The sequence below is a fragment of the Sinocyclocheilus grahami genome, unplaced genomic scaffold, assembly GCF_001515645.1.
Source record: "Sinocyclocheilus grahami isolate Dianchi unplaced genomic scaffold, SAMN03320097.WGS_v1.1 scaffold452.1, whole genome shotgun sequence".
Taxonomy (NCBI): domain Eukaryota; kingdom Metazoa; phylum Chordata; class Actinopteri; order Cypriniformes; family Cyprinidae; genus Sinocyclocheilus; species Sinocyclocheilus grahami.
In genome coordinates, this window is record NW_015505631.1 from 599,563 (window position 1) to 616,071 (window position 16,509).

At 41.3% G+C, this 16,509-nt stretch overlaps 2 protein-coding genes across 2 annotated transcripts in view; both read right to left on the bottom strand.

Annotated features, from left to right (window-relative positions):
• The window catches only part of LOC107552511 (leukocyte elastase inhibitor-like), a 15,147-nt gene extending 6,882 nt beyond the window's left edge, over nucleotides 1-8,265 (bottom strand). The window contains exons 1-6 of the mRNA XM_016234406.1: nucleotides 8,231-8,265; nucleotides 7,951-8,127; nucleotides 7,682-7,861; nucleotides 5,233-5,350; nucleotides 4,507-4,649; nucleotides 4,219-4,386 (exon numbers count right to left, since the gene is read on the bottom strand). Coding sequence (XP_016089892.1) covers nucleotides 4,219-4,386; nucleotides 4,507-4,649; nucleotides 5,233-5,350; nucleotides 7,682-7,861; nucleotides 7,951-8,118 — 777 coding nt within the window. The 5' untranslated portion in view covers nucleotides 8,119-8,127; nucleotides 8,231-8,265. The remainder of the gene's footprint in view (nucleotides 1-4,218; nucleotides 4,387-4,506; nucleotides 4,650-5,232; nucleotides 5,351-7,681; nucleotides 7,862-7,950; nucleotides 8,128-8,230) is intronic.
• Nucleotides 8,266-8,890: 625 nt separating this feature from the next.
• On the bottom strand, nucleotides 8,891-12,690 carry LOC107552527 (serpin B6-like). Its single transcript, XM_016234425.1, has 8 exons — nucleotides 12,635-12,690; nucleotides 12,363-12,539; nucleotides 11,667-11,822; nucleotides 11,395-11,550; nucleotides 11,190-11,307; nucleotides 10,950-11,092; nucleotides 10,673-10,840; nucleotides 8,891-9,289 (listed from the first exon to the last, which is right to left on the bottom strand). The coding sequence occupies exons 2-8, from the start codon at nucleotides 12,528-12,530 to the stop codon at nucleotides 8,891-8,893; spliced, it is 1,308 nt and encodes a 435-aa protein (XP_016089911.1). The 5' UTR covers nucleotides 12,531-12,539; nucleotides 12,635-12,690.
• Between the last annotated feature and the right edge of the window lie 3,819 nt (nucleotides 12,691-16,509).

Sequence of the window (16,509 nt, forward strand, 5' to 3'; positions counted from 1 at the left end):
ATCTGTTGAGACAACAACATGCCTGGACACTTGCACTAGGGGAACTCCTGCCCGAAGAAAGGCAAGGTCCGACCATGGTCTGGCAGCAGGGCGGAGTGACTGAGACCCGGTGAGTGCCGCGTTGCAATGCCCATCTCGGGACTCGGTCGTGAAGCCAATGCTGAAGCGGTCTCATATGAAGCAATCCGAGCAGCGTGAAAGCGGCAGCGGATGCCATATGCCCCAGGAGCCTCTGAAACTGTTTCAGTGGAACCGCCCTCCTGTGCTGAAATGACTCCAGGCAGTTCAGCATCGGCTGAGCGCGTTCTATTGAGAGGCGCGCTTAGATTGACCGAGTCCAACTCCATACTGAGAAAAGGGATCCTCTGCACGGGGGAGAGTTTGCTCTTTTCCCAGTTGACCCGAAGCCCCAACCGGCTGAGGTGGCTGAGTACCTCGTCCCTGTGTTTGCACAACTGTGCTCGAGACTGGGCCAGTATGAGCTAGTCGTCGAGGTAGTTGGGAATGTGAATGCCTATTTCCCTCAATGGAACGAGGGCTGCCTCCATGACCTTGGTGAAGACACGAGGCTACAGGGACAGCCCGAAGGGGAGGACTTTGTACTGATATGCTCGCCCCTCGAACGCAAAGAGGAGAAACGGCCTGTGTCGAGGGAGGATCGAAACATGAAAGTACACTTCCTTCAGGTCGATCGCTGCAAACCAATTGTGCGGAACGAACGCATCAAAAAATATGTTTCTGTGTTAACATCCTAAACGCAAGCCTGTGAAGGGCCCGGTTCAGAACGCGCAGGTACAGGATTGGTCGTAACCCACCGCCTTTCTTGGGTACAATGGAGTAGGGGCTGTAAAATCCCGACTTCATATCGACTGGAGGGGCCGGCTCTATCGCGTCCTTCGCCAGCAGGACTGAGATATCCGCTCGCAAGACGGGAGCGTCCTTGTTCGGCACAGAGGTGAACCGAATGCCCCTGAACTTGGGACTGAATCGCATAGCCGAGTCTGATGGTTCTCGTGAGCCAGCGAGACAGTCTGGGGAGCGCTAGCCAGGCCCCCAGTAACCGAACAAGTGGGACTAGGGTAACCATCAATGTACCCGCAGTGGGGCAGCGATGTGGAGCGCAGGGACCTGACCCGGAAGGCACAGCGTACCGGAGTGGGGTCTGAGTATGCGGTGCAACACTTACCTGGTTCCACGGTTGGGCAGGGGTTGCGTAAGAAGGCATAGTGTCCTCGAACTGGGCCCTGCTGCCCGCTGGAGAATGAAGAGGGGGACAAGATTGTTGAGACTGAGCCTCGCACACTGCCATCCTCGCCCTCTTGAGACCCGGAGAAATAGGAAATTGCTCTTTTATTGAATGTTTGGGTACCACCGGCTGGGGAGCCAGTGGTGGAACAAAACAAAAAGGGAACAAAAGATTCTCCACCCGGCCCTCCTCTGGGGGAAGGAGTGGTGCGGTCACCATCTCCTGAAGAGCAGGATCCAGAGTCTCTCGGTCACCCGTCTCAGGAACGCTGCTTGCTCTGGCACTTTACGCTGCACCGTTTTCCTGCTGCCAGCTCCACGCTGCAGCCGGTGTGTGAAGGCTGCTGCTGAGGCCGAGCTGGAGCGGAGGTGGAGGCAGCAGGAGGGTGCCCTCGGTGGCGAACGGGCAGAGGGACTGTAGCCAGCGGCGGGGTGATGTCAGCAGCGGGTCACCGGTGCAGGATGTGTCTGATCGCCTCCGTCTGCTTCTGTGCGGTGGAAAACTGCTGGGCAAAGCTTTCCACCACGTCGCCGAAGAGGCCAGCCTGGGAGATCAGGGAGTCCAGGAAATGGTGTTTGTTGGCTTCCCTCATATTTGCCAGGTTCAGCCAAAGGTGGCGTTCTTGGACCACCAGGGTGGACATCATCTGACCGAGGTCCGTTGCAGTGCGCATTACCCCTGGGTCAGAACTGCCCTCGTGCAGCTGCTTTAACGCCTTATCCTGGCAGACTTACAGAAGGGAACTGGCGTGCAGGGCGGAGGTGGCCTGTCCAGCAGCTCTGTAAGCATTGGCCGTTAGAGCAGATGAGAACTTTCAAGCTCTGGACGGGAGGCGTGGATTACCCCGCCAGGCGGTGGCGCTTTGCGGGCAGAGCTGCATCGCAATAGTGCGCTCGACTGGGGGGGATCTCCACATACCCCTTAGCCACCTGCCAGCGGCGGGGTGATGTCAGCAGCGGGTCACCGGTGCAGGATGTGTCTGATCGCCTCCGTCTGCTTCTGTGCGGTGGAAAACTGCTGGGCAAAGCTTTCCACCACGTCGCCGAAGAGGCCAGCCTGGGAGATCAGGGAGTCCAGGAAATGGTGTTTGTTGGCTTCCCTCATATTTGCCAGGTTCAGCCAAAGGTGGCGTTCTTGGACCACCAGGGTGGACATCATCTGACCGAGGTCCGTTGCAGTGCGCATTACCCCTGGGTCAGAACTGCCCTCGTGCAGCTGCTTTAACGCCTTATCCTGGCAGACTTACAGAAGGGAACTGGCGTGCAGGGTGGAGGTGGCCTGTCCAGCAGCTCTGTAAGCATTGGCTGTTAGAGCAGATGAGAACTTTCAAGCTCTGGACGGGAGGCGTGGATTACCCCGCCAGGCGGTGGCGCTTTGCGGGCAGAGCTGCATCGCAATAGTGCGCTCGACTGGGGGGGATCTCCACATACCCCTTAGCCACCCCGCCGTCGAGGGCAGTGAGGACGGAAGAAGCACTAGCTCTGTTTTATGCAGAAAAAGGTGCCCTCCAAGATCTAGTAACTTCTTCATGTATTTCCGGGACGAATCGAACCGGAGGTGGCTGCAGACGATCGGCCTGCGGCACCCCCAGGAACCAATCATCCAACCTCGAGCATTCGGGAGATGGAGGGGGTTTCCATTGCAACCCGACGCTCTCTGTGGCCTGGGAAAGCATATCAGTCAGCTCTGGATCTGACTCGGGCAACACCACTCTTCCTAGAGCAACACCACCATTTCTAGCTTGTCCCCCGATGCAGTGATCGACAACCTGTCATCTGCCGGAGGCCCGAATGAGATGCTAGACTCCGCCCTGTCTGGGGTCTTAGCCACCTCATCGCGGAACACCAGTGGGTGCAATGTGCTGGAGGAGTGAGGGGCCCGCGGAGACGCACTCGACAGGGATGTCCTCAGATCACCCTGGCAACACGCTGAAGTAGTACTCCGCTGCTGAGAGACAGAGGGACTAGAACGGGGCATGAGAAGGGGGACTCCTCCTCGGTTGATGAAGAGGAGCCTCGACCACAACATTGCGATGGTCATGTCCCCGCAATGAGAACATGAGTCATCCACGAGCGCTGCTTCAGCGTGCTTAAAGCCCAGGCACAAGATGCAGCGATCATGACCATCAGATGGAGCTAGGAAGCGACCACATCCAGAAACACACGAGTGGAAGGCCATCTTTAAAAAGACTCTGCGTCATGCGTGGAGCTCTTTTAGATTCGCTCTTTTAGATAAAAAATTGTTGAAGCGCCCAGGGGAGGTCGCAGCGCAACTGCAGTATGATGAGCTGCAGCATGCCGTCCAAGACACCACAGCAACAGCACTGGACCAACAACCCCCGCTGACGCGCCATGACACCAACACTGTTGAAGATTTTGCTGTCTGTAGACACTCTTGCTTGGTAACCACACCAGCTGAAAGGCTCTGCTCCTCAGCGAAAAGCTGAATGTGCGACTGCACGCTCTCTCCTTATATACCCGCACTGCAGGGCGGGGTGCGCGACGCAAAGATCGCAAGCCAACACTTATTGGCTTGTTTTGTTAACACTCGAAGGTGATTGGTCTCTCTAGCGAGATCCCAGGTCGTCACGTTGAATGTGACTGACTGAAAGTGAAGGTTCTTTATAGTGGAAAAGGGTTCTTTGGATTTTTAAAATTTAGAATTCTTTGCACTAGGAAAATATGTTTTTTTTTTAAGAACTGTTCACTGAAAATGGTTCTTCTATGGCATCACTGCGAAAACCCCATTTTGGGACCTTTATTTTTAAGAGTATAATCTGTGTTGTCCCACCTTCTGAAGGCCAGTGGTTTCGTCTTCAATCTCTTCGATTTTTAAAATTTAGAATTCTTTGCACTAGGAAAATATGTTTTTCTTTTAAGAACTGTTCACTGAAAATGGTTCTTCTATGGCATCACTGCGAAAACCCCATTTTGGGACCTTTATTTTTAAGAGTATAATCTGTGTTGTCCCACCTTCTGAAGGCCAGTGGTTTCGTCTTCAATCTCTTCAGGAAGTATGATCAACATACTGAGATTCTTCCCGACATACGGCAGCTCCAGAACCTGACTGTTCATCTCTGGGATTAAAGCCAGAGGAAACTCTGCCTTCTGATTCATCATCTTCACTGGTTTACTTTGAGTCTTCCAAGCAGGAATGGAAACACGTTGAAACTCATATTTCATGAATGTTACTGCATAAACAAAATACTGTATATATAAATACTGGATCATAAAAGAAACAACAAGAGCATGAAATCTCACCTTGTTCAGCTTAAACTGTCCATCACTGGTGGCTTCCTTTGGGAATTTCTTCTCCCAGTTCCCCTTGAAGTAGATGGCGTTCACCAAGACCAGTCTCGTCATTGTATCGACGGATCCCTGTGGGAGCAAGTCCTTGATCTTTCCTATAATACAAATGTATGTTGTCCACTTTGAGCATTGGTTTGAACTTTTATATTTTTATTTAAAATGTGTTTATTTTATTTTTTTAAATAACTAGCTCAATAACTTAACTAGCTTTAATAACTGTGCTGCAAAAAACATGAAATAACTTTTATTTGTAAGAGTATAGAGTAACTTTAAAGGGGTCATATGATGCGATTTCAAGTTTTCCTTTCTCTTTGGAGTGTTACAAGCTGATTGTGCATAGATAAGATCCCTGAAGTTGCAAAGACTAAAGTCTCAAACCCAAAGAGATATTCTTTATCAAAGTTAAGACTCTGCCACGCCCCCCTCGGCCAATCACAATGCACTGGGTCAGCTGGCCAATCAGAGCAGACTGCGCTTGTCGGAAGGAGGGACTTTGTAGAAAACTAAGCGTTTGAGAGAGGCGGGGCATAGAGGACCTACAATAATGTACAGTATTTGAAAAATAATGTGTTTTTTGAACATTAAAGCATGTCAACATATTCTGTTACACCAAATACACAAATAATGATCTTTAAAAAAGCATCAGATGACCCCTTTAAAATTCATGCTGGTTTTCACCTTGTGTTTTTTTCTCCACCCATTTGTTGATGTCGACACGCGCAGCCTCTGATTTCTTCTTGAAGTCCACCTCTTCCAGTTTGGCTTCATAGTATCTTTTTGTGTCATTAATGAATTTCTGTAACATAGCAAATCAATTGAGGTGCAAATGAAATTAGGGTAATTTCGTGGCAACTCAACCAGAAGTCCTCAGCTAAAATGTATTTTGATTTAGATCATTTTTTTCCTGGTGAAAGAAATACAGAAATTAAGAATAATGCCAAAATATTAAATACCAAGTATATTTATTGAGTAATACACTTTTATATACAATTTTCACCTAGGATTTGGAGCCATGTTCTCTTTGGATACCAAGAGAAAAATGTGTTAAGAACCAAAATCTAAAAGGATATAATACTTCTTGAGCAGTGTTGGGTAAGTTACTCAAAAAATAGATTTTGATCAAATTAATAAAGAATCAAATTACTGATTACTACTTGAAAATTGTAATTTGATTACATTACTGATTACTGCATGTAAAAAGTAAACAGATTACTAATTACTTTACTTTCAAGTTACTTCGAAAACATATCAAACCTAAAAAAAAAATACACTTCAAAGTGAAAATTGTAGTTCTTTCAGTAATTTAATATTGACCGAAAAATATTACAAAGTTATGAAAACAGCAACTTGACTTAAAGATTGAATCCATTTCTAAAACTTAACATTCTTAGTATAAACCTGCCTAACACTGAAAATTGTATATTTAAATGTGCCTATACAGTGTTTAATTAACAACATTGCTTGCTGAGTGTATGTATGCTAGCTATGTTTAACTGTGTGAGCATTAAAGACCTTAATAAATTGAAAATAGTTCTGATAACATTTGAAAACAGTATTGATGAACTGTACTGAACGTACAGTGCATATTTGAATGCTAAAAATGAATCTTGCTTCTTTGTTTACGAAGGAGATGTGGGCGTTTAGAGGCTCGCGCAACTCACGTGGATGATTACCTTATGAATAGCACACGCTGCTCGTGGACGTTATCACATTACAGATAATAAGCTCAGATGGGAAAGACTGGACCTCGTTTTGGTTTCATACAGATTACTTCATCAGAGAACATTTGTTTTAGATAAGACTTACTTCATAAGTAAGGGGAAGTCGTGGCCTAATGGTTAGAGAGTCGGACTCATAACCCAAAGGTTGTGGGTTCAAGTCTCGTACTGGCAGGGATTGTAGGTGGGGGGAGTGAATGTACAGCGCTCTCTCCCACCTTCAATACCACGACTGAGGTGCCCTTGAGCAAGGCACCGAACCCCCAACTGCTCCCCGGGCGCCGCAGCATAAATGGCTGCCCACTGCTCCGGGTGTGTGTTCACGGTTTGTGTGTGTGTGTGTGTGTGTGTGTGTGTGTTCACTGCTGTGTGTGTGCACTTTGGATGGAGAACTGCAGAGCACTAATTCTGAGTATGGGTCACCATACTTGGCCACATGTCACTTCACTTCATTTAAAAGTAGACACTTCAAGCTTTCCAAAGATATGTTTCTCATGTCTGTGTGTGAAGTATTCGCTGGGTTTTGGTTCATTTTAGTGACGCGTTTCAGAAAGACATTCGCGGAGACTGAGACAGCTGAAAGCACACCCTGTGTTTTCTTTATTTTACAAAAGCACAATCTTTAATAAAAAATAAATAAAAGTAGACCCTTCACAGATTCAAATGATGTATTACACTTATGTGTACAATCAAAAATAGAGGCGCATTTTCAGTTCTTTTAGCTGTTTTCAGGAAAAAATGCAAGTGATCGCGCCAGCGCCTTCGTGGACCCCGCGCAAAACGTGATTTTAAAAGGCATATAAATATTTTTTTTCTTAACACTACATTTGTAACGTAAGTAACGTAATTATATTGACTATATAGTAACTGTAATCAAATTACACAAATTTAAAATGTAATGCATTACATTACTGCGTTACCAGAAAAAAGTAATTTGATTACAGTAATGCGTTATACCCAACTCTGTTCTTGAGTTACAGGCATGCACACTCAAAAAAAAAAAACTTCAAAGTGCCTTTTTCTATTTTTGAGCTATCACTATTGGCATATAATGCAACAAAGATAGCTAAAGACGACTGATTTTATAAATAGATCTCTCTGTAAAAATAAAATACTGATGCTGCCATCTTTATAAAGTCATTTATACCGCCATGTAATTTGGTTTCAAATCTCAGCTGAAAATTGTCCTTTTTACCTTCGCTACAAAATAGTGTATTACTCTGTAAATATTCATCCATGACATTTAATATTTTGGCTATTTATGTGTGTCTGACTTCAGAAAAAAAATATTAACAAAATCAAAAATTTTAGCTGTGGGGAGTTTATGAAATTTGGTTAATTTGACATGGAATGACCGATAAGAGTTTAGAACCGTTCTAGAACCTTGAATTATTTGCTTTGAGTCTTACCTCAACAAACTGGTAGGATTGCTCTCCGTAGAGGCGGTTGGCAAGACTCAACACATACGGGGCTCCTGGTTTCTTCAGTTCACTCATGAGCTTGTTGAAGCTGGAATGAATTTGGTCCTCTTTAACATGAGGAGCTGGAGTTGCGGCGCCGGGTTTGGGAGGATTGGTAAAGCTCAAGACCTACACAGAGTTGTATATATATATATATATATATATATAATTTGAATTCTGAACAACTGGCCATAAAAAGCACACATGTGTGAGATCACCTTAAACATCTGCGCCGCTGTGTTTCCTTTTGCTCCGAGCAACACCATGGCCAGAGCCGAAGTGATGCTGATCGGAGAGTAGAACACATTTTTTGAGGTGTTTCCTCCGCTGATCTTCTTGAACAGGTTTAGAGAGAACTGTGTGTTTGCTGCAGATAAACGCTCCATTTTCACAAGCTGAGCAAGTAATAGCAGTTGTTTAATAACAGCAGATTTGAAGGTGAACGGATCTCGTTAGTTCTATGCACCTTTAACAAACAGAGTTCAGAAAAAGCATTACCTGGAATAATCAGAGGAAATGAAACAAGTATCCTGAGTGTATCTGAGATGAATGAATCAACAGTTATGGGTGTCATTCTAATAAATGATGCCTCACCCTAAAATGACTAGCCTTTAATCCAAGTCCAGCCTTCCTGTAAATTCAGTTTTAAAATTCCCCTGTAATTATTTAAAAAAAAAATGTTTCTATTATTCATTGATAGGTTTATCTTCATGGAACAGCATCAAACTTGAATGGATTGCTCTTTGCTCTTACTCTTTGTTTATCCTAAATAAAAATCTAATAAAAGTATGTGTAGCAGAAGAAACAAACCTGGACTAAAGAAAGATTAATAACTGCATTACTCATAATTAGTCATTCTTAATCATAATGTGTGTAAAACCCAGCTGAAAGTAGGTGTCACTGTGCAATACTTAGGAATTTTAAGTGCTGTAAAATGATATAATTATATAGTCATATAGCCTAATAATTATGTATTGTATATAACTATGCAAGTTAATTGAAATCAAACCTGATCTATCTATGCCTATTTTTGTACCAGAAATCAAGAGTCAGTGCTGTCAAATAAATGCATACAGACAATTTCACTCAATTATTTAATAGACTTTATTTATTAGAGGAACACATGCAGCCAGAATCATTATTTCATTATTACCATCTTCAAGGCGAACAGAAGCGTCCGTAAAACAGGATGCTATTGGAGGGATTATGACGGATGAAGAAAAGGAAGGGATGGTCTGCAATAAACATCTGTGCAAATGAACGTATGGCGACGACAGCACCGGTGGCTGCAGCCGCTTCGGTTCCTTCCTCGTTTACTTCAACAAAGGCTTTATGAATCACCTTCGACACCACCAGGTCGTTGTTAGGCGAGATGCCTGAAAGATTCACCTTCTGCCCATCAAACACATCCTCCATTCCCATGCTGCGCAGAAGACTCTTCATGTCATAAGTTTCCTCCATCTTGAATCTGGGCAAAAATACTTGAACTTCCTGTTGACGCATCTTGCTGGGTTTGGTCCACTCCATGAGCTTCTCGTAGGTCAGTGCCTTTTCAAGCTGGATGAGACATAAAAATTGTACAGTGAAAAAAGTAAATTAACACTACCAGAATTCCCTGCATGACACTTCATATTTGATTGATTTTTTTTTTTTTTTTAAATAACTATGTTTCTTCTTTGTTTTTTTCTTATCAGTTTTGTATATGAGGGTTGTGTGTTACACCTAATGTTGTTAAATGAATGTTTATTGTATGATTTCAGTTTCATGTGTGTTACCGTGATGGTGTTTAGTGTTTGTGTGAATGACACTGTGCACCTTCTATATATGTTATTATTTAAAAGCTGCTTGTGATGGGCTTTGGTTCATCATGTGACTTTCTCATCACCGCCTGCATTTGGTGGTTATCAGTGTATTACAAATGTGCAAAACAGATTTCAGTACTTCAATAGGTTGGTTTATTAACATTATATCAGTTAATGAAATTACGGTATTTACCTGTAAATTTAAGTTAAAACCGTAAAACCTAAAACGTTGCTACCATATTTTTTAAGGTAAAATTTTTACTGTAAATTTTACGGAATTTTTTTTACAGTGCACTCTTAAAAATAAAGGATCTTTTTTGGTTCAATTAAGAATGTGACGACCCTGAGTCTCCTGATCCTATTGGAGCAGAGAGTGGAAGATTTTGATTGGTTGTCAACCTGTTAATTGATTTTTAGTTTGAGTATTTAAGAGTGTTCTGAGTTATTTGGGGAGGCACTTCTAGTGGGATAGTTCTCTCAGGAGTGTCTCTTTCTGACTCTTTTCTTGTTTGTTTCTTTTGGCATTTCTTATATTATGTAGTTAAAGTTTTGTTGTTGTTATATTAATTTAATTATTTTCATTAATACCCCTAGATTATTGTGACAAGAGGGGCGGGGCCGAGAGCCGTGGGAACAGAGTGAGGCCCATGGATGAGAGAGGACCAGGCCTGGATTTTATTTTGTGTTTTGGTTCTGTTTGTGCGCGACAGTCGTCCGCGAGGGGCTTTCTCGCTGTTTTGTTTTTATTTTATTATTAAAATTTTATTTAAATGTTCGCCGGTTCCCGCCTCCTTCTTCCCGTGACTACGAACTGTATTACATTTATTGTTTGTCATTATTAATTGTTGTTGTAATAGTTTAATGTAATAAAACAATTTGCTTTGATTAGACTTTGTTGTCTGATCCCTCTTTTATGTTGCAATCTTAAACGAGTGGGTCGTAACAAGAACCATTAGCATCTCTGGAACCTTTCCATTCCACAAAAGGTTCTTTAGATTATTAAAACGTTCTTCACACTAAGAAAGAATGGTTCTTTTAAGAACTGTTCATTTAGAGGTTCTTTGGGGAACCCAAGATGGATCTTCAATGGCTTTTCTGTGAAAACCCCCTTTTGGGAGCAGAATCTCTGTTGTCTCACCTTCTGAAGGCCAGTGGTTTCGTCTTCAATCTCGTTAGGAAGGATGATCAACATACTGAGATTCTTCCCGACATACGGCAGCTCCAGAACCTGACTGTCCATCTCTGGGATTAAAGCCAGAGGAAACTGCGCCTTTTGTTGCATCATCTTCACTGGTTTAGTTTGATTCTGCAAAGCATTAATGGAAATAAGTCACAACTCATATTTCATAACTGTTATTGCATGAGCAACTTAAATGACTGTATTTCAAAAAGAAAATAAGAACATGAAATCTCACCTTGTTCAGCTTAAACTGCCCATCTCTGGTGGCTTCCTTTGGGAATTTCTTCTCCCAGTTCCCCTTGAAGTAGATGGCGTTCACCAAGACCAGTCTCGTCATCTCATTGATGGATCCCTGTGGGAGCAAGTCCTTGATCTTCCCTAAAATACGAATGTACATTGGTCACTTTGAGCATTTGTTTGAACTGGCCTGGTTGGATAATTTTATAATTGAGAATAGATTAATGCTGGTTTTCACCTTGTGTGTTTTTCTCCACCCATTTGTTGATGTTAAGTCGTGCAGCCTCTGATTTCATCGTGAAGTCCACCTCCTCCAGTCCCGCTTCATAGTATTTTTTTGCATCATTAAGGAATTTCTGTAACATAGCAAATCGATTGGAGTGCAAATGAAATTAGAGTTGAGGACATTTCCAGAACCTTGAATTATTTGCTTTGAGTTTTACCTCAACAAACTGGTAGGATTGCTCTCCGTAGAGGCGGTTGGCAAGACTCAACACATATGGGGCTCCTGGTTTCTTCAGTTCACTCATAAACTTGTTAAAGCTGGAATGAATTTGCTCCTCAGTTTTTTGTCCAGTTGTGGGCTGAGCAGGAGATTTCTGTTTGCATCAATTATATCAAATTTAATCCCCAAGATTACATGCACCACTACAGCAAATACATTGCAATAGTAAAGTCGTGAGGTCAGTGTTTCATGTAAATACTCATACTAAACCTTGAGTTCGGCAGGTATCTCAAACTTCTGGGTTTGTTGCGTCATTGTTGGTTCATGTTGACCCTTGACGCCGCAGGGCATCTGGGGCTTCTGGGCTTGTTGATGAGGTGCTGGAGTCCCGACATCAGGTTTGGCAGAATTGTTAAAACCCAAAACCTACACAGCATTTTTGTAGTATTATTAATAAAGGCAACCTCGCTATCCTGATAACTTAAACATCTATTGTGAATGCACTGCTCAAATAGTTTAAAATAGTGCAGCAACCACCATCATGATTTACTCCACACACGTTAGTATTATCCTGTTATTTATTAAATTGAAACGACACAGATTGAGCATTTAGTCATATCTGAAAACCAAACAGCCCAACCCAGAATGACCATCTTTTTCTGTGTCCTGCCCTTTAAGTGAAACTGCAACATGAGACCACGATTGTCTTGTCTGTACAAACACAAAGCTCATTATCCCAGGAAAATTCCCACATTAGTCACATCTCAGTGCAGGAATGTGGCAGCATTCCAAATGGAATTCAGAATTCCTTTAAATTCCAATTCCTGAATTTGAATTCCATTTGAATGAATGCAGAATTGGAACAAAAATAGATTATATTAATAATACATTTTTGAAATTCCACTTCTCTCTTGTTGATAAAAGGAAAAACAACTGGCCATAAAAAATGCATAAGTGTGAGATCACCTTAAACATCTGCGCCGCTGTGTTTCCTTTTGCTCCGAGCGACACCATGGCGAGAGCCGAGGAGATGCTGACAGGAGAGTAGAACACATTTCCTGATGTGTTTCCTGCGCTGATCTTCTTGAACAGGTTTAGAGAGAACTGTGTGTTTGCTGCAGTCAAAGGCTCCATTTTCACAAGCTGAGCAAGAAATGGCAATAGTTTAAATAACAGTATTATCTTCTTCATCGCTACACACAAAAATCTGCTGGTTCTATTTAAATATAGAAAAGTACCTCTAACGAACAGCGTTCAAGAAAAGCTTTAACTAGAATAATCAGCAGTTTTCCCTTGTGTCCGAGGTGAATGAATTGTCTGTTATGGGTGTCTTTCTAATAAATGATGCCTCACCCTAAAAACCCGCCCAGGCTTTAATCCAAATACAGCCCTCCTGTAAGACTGAAATTATAAACCCTGTAATTAAATTCATGTTTCTGTTATTGATAAGTTTATACACATCTGACACTGACAAAACCAACAAATTGAGTAATGCATGGTACTGTAATCCTTCAGTACTCTCATTTAAATATTGCCTAAAGCTCAAGCTCACTGTTACAGCCAATGCCGTGTTCGTTTTATCTGACTGGCTCTTTTTTCGCTAAATAACATAAAAAAACAGGCTAGTATTTTCACACTTTTTGTATAATCAGGCAAATTTCAGCTTGATTAGAAATGATGCACAATTAAATATTCTGTAAGTGATAATAAGTGATATTTACCTTGATCACATGTGAAGCTCTTCACTGACAATTGAAATAAGCAAACAGGAAATGACTGTAAAAATGTATGTAAATCATAAATCATCAAAAATGTGTTTGCCTCTTTTTGTAAAACATTAGTTTATAGATGTAAGATTTAGGACAAGAATAAAACAATAAAATCTATAGATGAAGGCCATTTTAAAATTAGTAAAAAAAAAAAAATGATGATAATAATAATAATGAAAGTCCGGGCAAAAGGTTTTGAGGACAGTTTATAACATGATCTTCATAAAAAAAGTATAAATAATAATATATATATTAAAAAAATTACTTTGAATAGAAATCAGCCCTGGGAAATAAAAGTGCATAGCTGAAGAAACAATCCTGAATGCAAGGTAGAAAATTATGTAATCATAATTGTGGTTTGACTAATTAGTGGAAGTAGGACTCACACGTCACTGTGACATTTAAAAACCCTGTTAAAAAAACAAAACAAAACAATAATAATCATAATCATCACCACACACACAGCAAGTAGCCTATTTAGAAAGGATTATTTTTCTAAACAATATTTAACTTGTTGCTGTTAGTTGGCTTACTTTGTGTAGTTTATAAGGTGGGTGTGGGTATGTGTTATGAAATAAACACAGTTTATATGTGGGGTATAATTATAAGTATGTATAATAATTCTGACATTGAATTGATGTCAACTACTAACGCAGGGTGATTTTTGTGATCTCTTGTTATTTATTAAAAATGATTTTTACGTCAGATGAAATGCGAGTAGCGCTGTTATTTTACCCAGAAAGGTAAGAAAATATAAATACCTTGAAATAATATAAAGATTAGCCAGGCAGCTGTTCATTATACAAAAAAAAGTACAGAACAGAAATTGTAATTAAATATTGAAAGTTTATAATTTGCATGTAGCATTGCTTTTTTCCCCCCACCAAAGCATTGTTTTATTCATAAATAATAGTGTCTCGAGTTAAAAAGGCTTTTCCCATGGCATTCTCAACCAGGGTGTCATCGCAAATAAGAATCATGTTCTGAAGTTACTTGTTTAAATAAAGGTCAAATAAATCAAATGAAACCAAATAAACAGGGTTGAGTCATTGTGGGTGTTATAAGTTCACATTTAGGTGTGCAAACATGATGCTCTCATCACCACGATTGACAGGATTTATGCCAATAGCTTTGATTTGAACTCAAATAGTTGACATTTTGACTTTACAAAATGTTCTTTGATGAGGTTTCAGGTTTTGTCACAAAAACCCTATTGTTGATGTTCCTTAGTCGTGCCGCTGCCTTTAGCTCCTTGATAAACCCTGATTGGAAAGTTTTAGCGGATGACATAAATGGGCATAATATGATGTCAGGACTATCAGATATAATTCTTTTGATATATGTGGAGCTTTAAACATGTTGTTTCTGCTTATAAGTCACGCCCAATCCTGTCAGTGAGATGTTTTTGTAAACTCATACCATCTCATGGGTTTCTAGGGCCCCACCTGTAAACTGTAGGGCAATGGCATTAGTTTCCACACTCCCTAGTTGGGAAATTTACTAAATGAGTTCATTGTATGTTAAAGGATTGTTCACAACTGTACAATACTGCAAACAGCCCACATATAACCCATACATAAATTGAATGACAACATAATTGGCATGTTTGAGTGAATGATTCAAGAATCTTTCACCCAAAACTGAGAATTCACAGAAAATGTGCTCACCCTCAGGTCAACCAAGATGTAGATGAGATCAGATTTGGAGAAATGTAGCATTGCATCAGTGTCTCAGCAATGGATGCTCTGCAGTGAATGGGTGCCGTCAGAATGAGAGTCCAAACAGCTGATAAAAACATCACAATAATCCACAAGTAATCCACACCACTCCAGTCCATCAGTTCACATCTTGAGAAGCCACAAGAAACAAATCCATCATTAAGATGTTTTAACTTCAAAATGTTGCTTCTGGCCAAAATCCATAACACTTCCTCCAGTGATAAAAGTCTATCTCCTGTTGTCTGTCCCATCAAAATCCACCCACATATTCGTTTAGAGCTGTTTTGGACTGTAAACGGTGCTTGATCTGTGCAGATTTCTCTCCTGATTCAGACCAGGTGACTTTTTCACTGGAGGAAGCGCTATTATGGATTATGGACTCATATTTAAGCTGAAACAATGGTAACTGATGGACTGGTGTGGATTACTTGTGGATTATTGTGATGTTTTTATCAGCTGTTTGGAATCTCATTCTGACGGCACCCATTCACTGCAGAGCATCCATTGCTGAGGAAGTGTTCTCCAAATCTGATGAAGAAACAAACTCATCTACATCTCGGATGGACTGGAGGTGAGTAACTTTTCAGCAAATGTTCCTTTTTGGATGAACTATTCATTTAAAGTAGTCAAACTGGTTTGTAATAACATGCTAATAAAGGTTTGCATGCAGAATATTTAATTATTGGATGTTCACCGTAGCCTGTAGTCATTTCTGCGCTGTTGTTCTGATTGGATTGTTCAGGAGGAGGATTTGGTTCCCAAGCATGAATAGCTGTGCCAGAGCCCTCTGAATAATGGAAACCAGTGAAACTCAATGCAGCACATCAAGAGCGCATGTTCTCAGAGAGATCTGCCAGGTGCGTCTCTCCAAAATACAGTGTTTCTAACTCATGCTGCTTAAAAGTTACAACTTAATGGTCTTAAACCTTAAAGAATCTGGCTCGCATTTAAAGAAAATGTTGAAGTCACATTCTGGCAGTGAAATGGTTTGAGACTTGAGATCCAGGTTCAAATATAGGCCTATCTTGGATGTTATATGTCAATAAATGTAAAGGCTACATGTCTATAAACAGTAAACTGAAAAGCTCTAATTCATCCTCCAGTATAAAGTTATCAGCAACCACCACAGACCTTCCAAAGGTAAGTGACACCTCAAAAGCATACATTTTTAATAATGTCTGTCTCCATATATTGCGCTGGCAACTTCAGATCAGGTTAACAAGAAGAAACAAGCTACAGGAAACTAATGTGTCAGGTGAAATCACACAACAAACATTATCATTCGATTAGCTGGATTCTATGACTGCCATTCACGGGCCTCTATATTAATTATGAAAGCACAAAGCACAGGTTAAGTGAAAACATGCAGAGGTGGAGAGTCAACTTTAAACTCGATCGTTGTTTTTGCCGTTATAATTTTAGACTTTCTCAAATGTTTGTCTTCTGATCTGTAGCCAATTATGTTTTTGTTTTTTTTATAATTTCACATTAAAAGGGATGAATGTCATTAAAACAAGACCAGGTCACATTTCATCCTAGAAATGCTAAGACAATATATAGTTTTTAGGACCATTAAGATTTTTTTTCCCCCATTAAAATAATTCCTAATTTACCATAAATAATTTT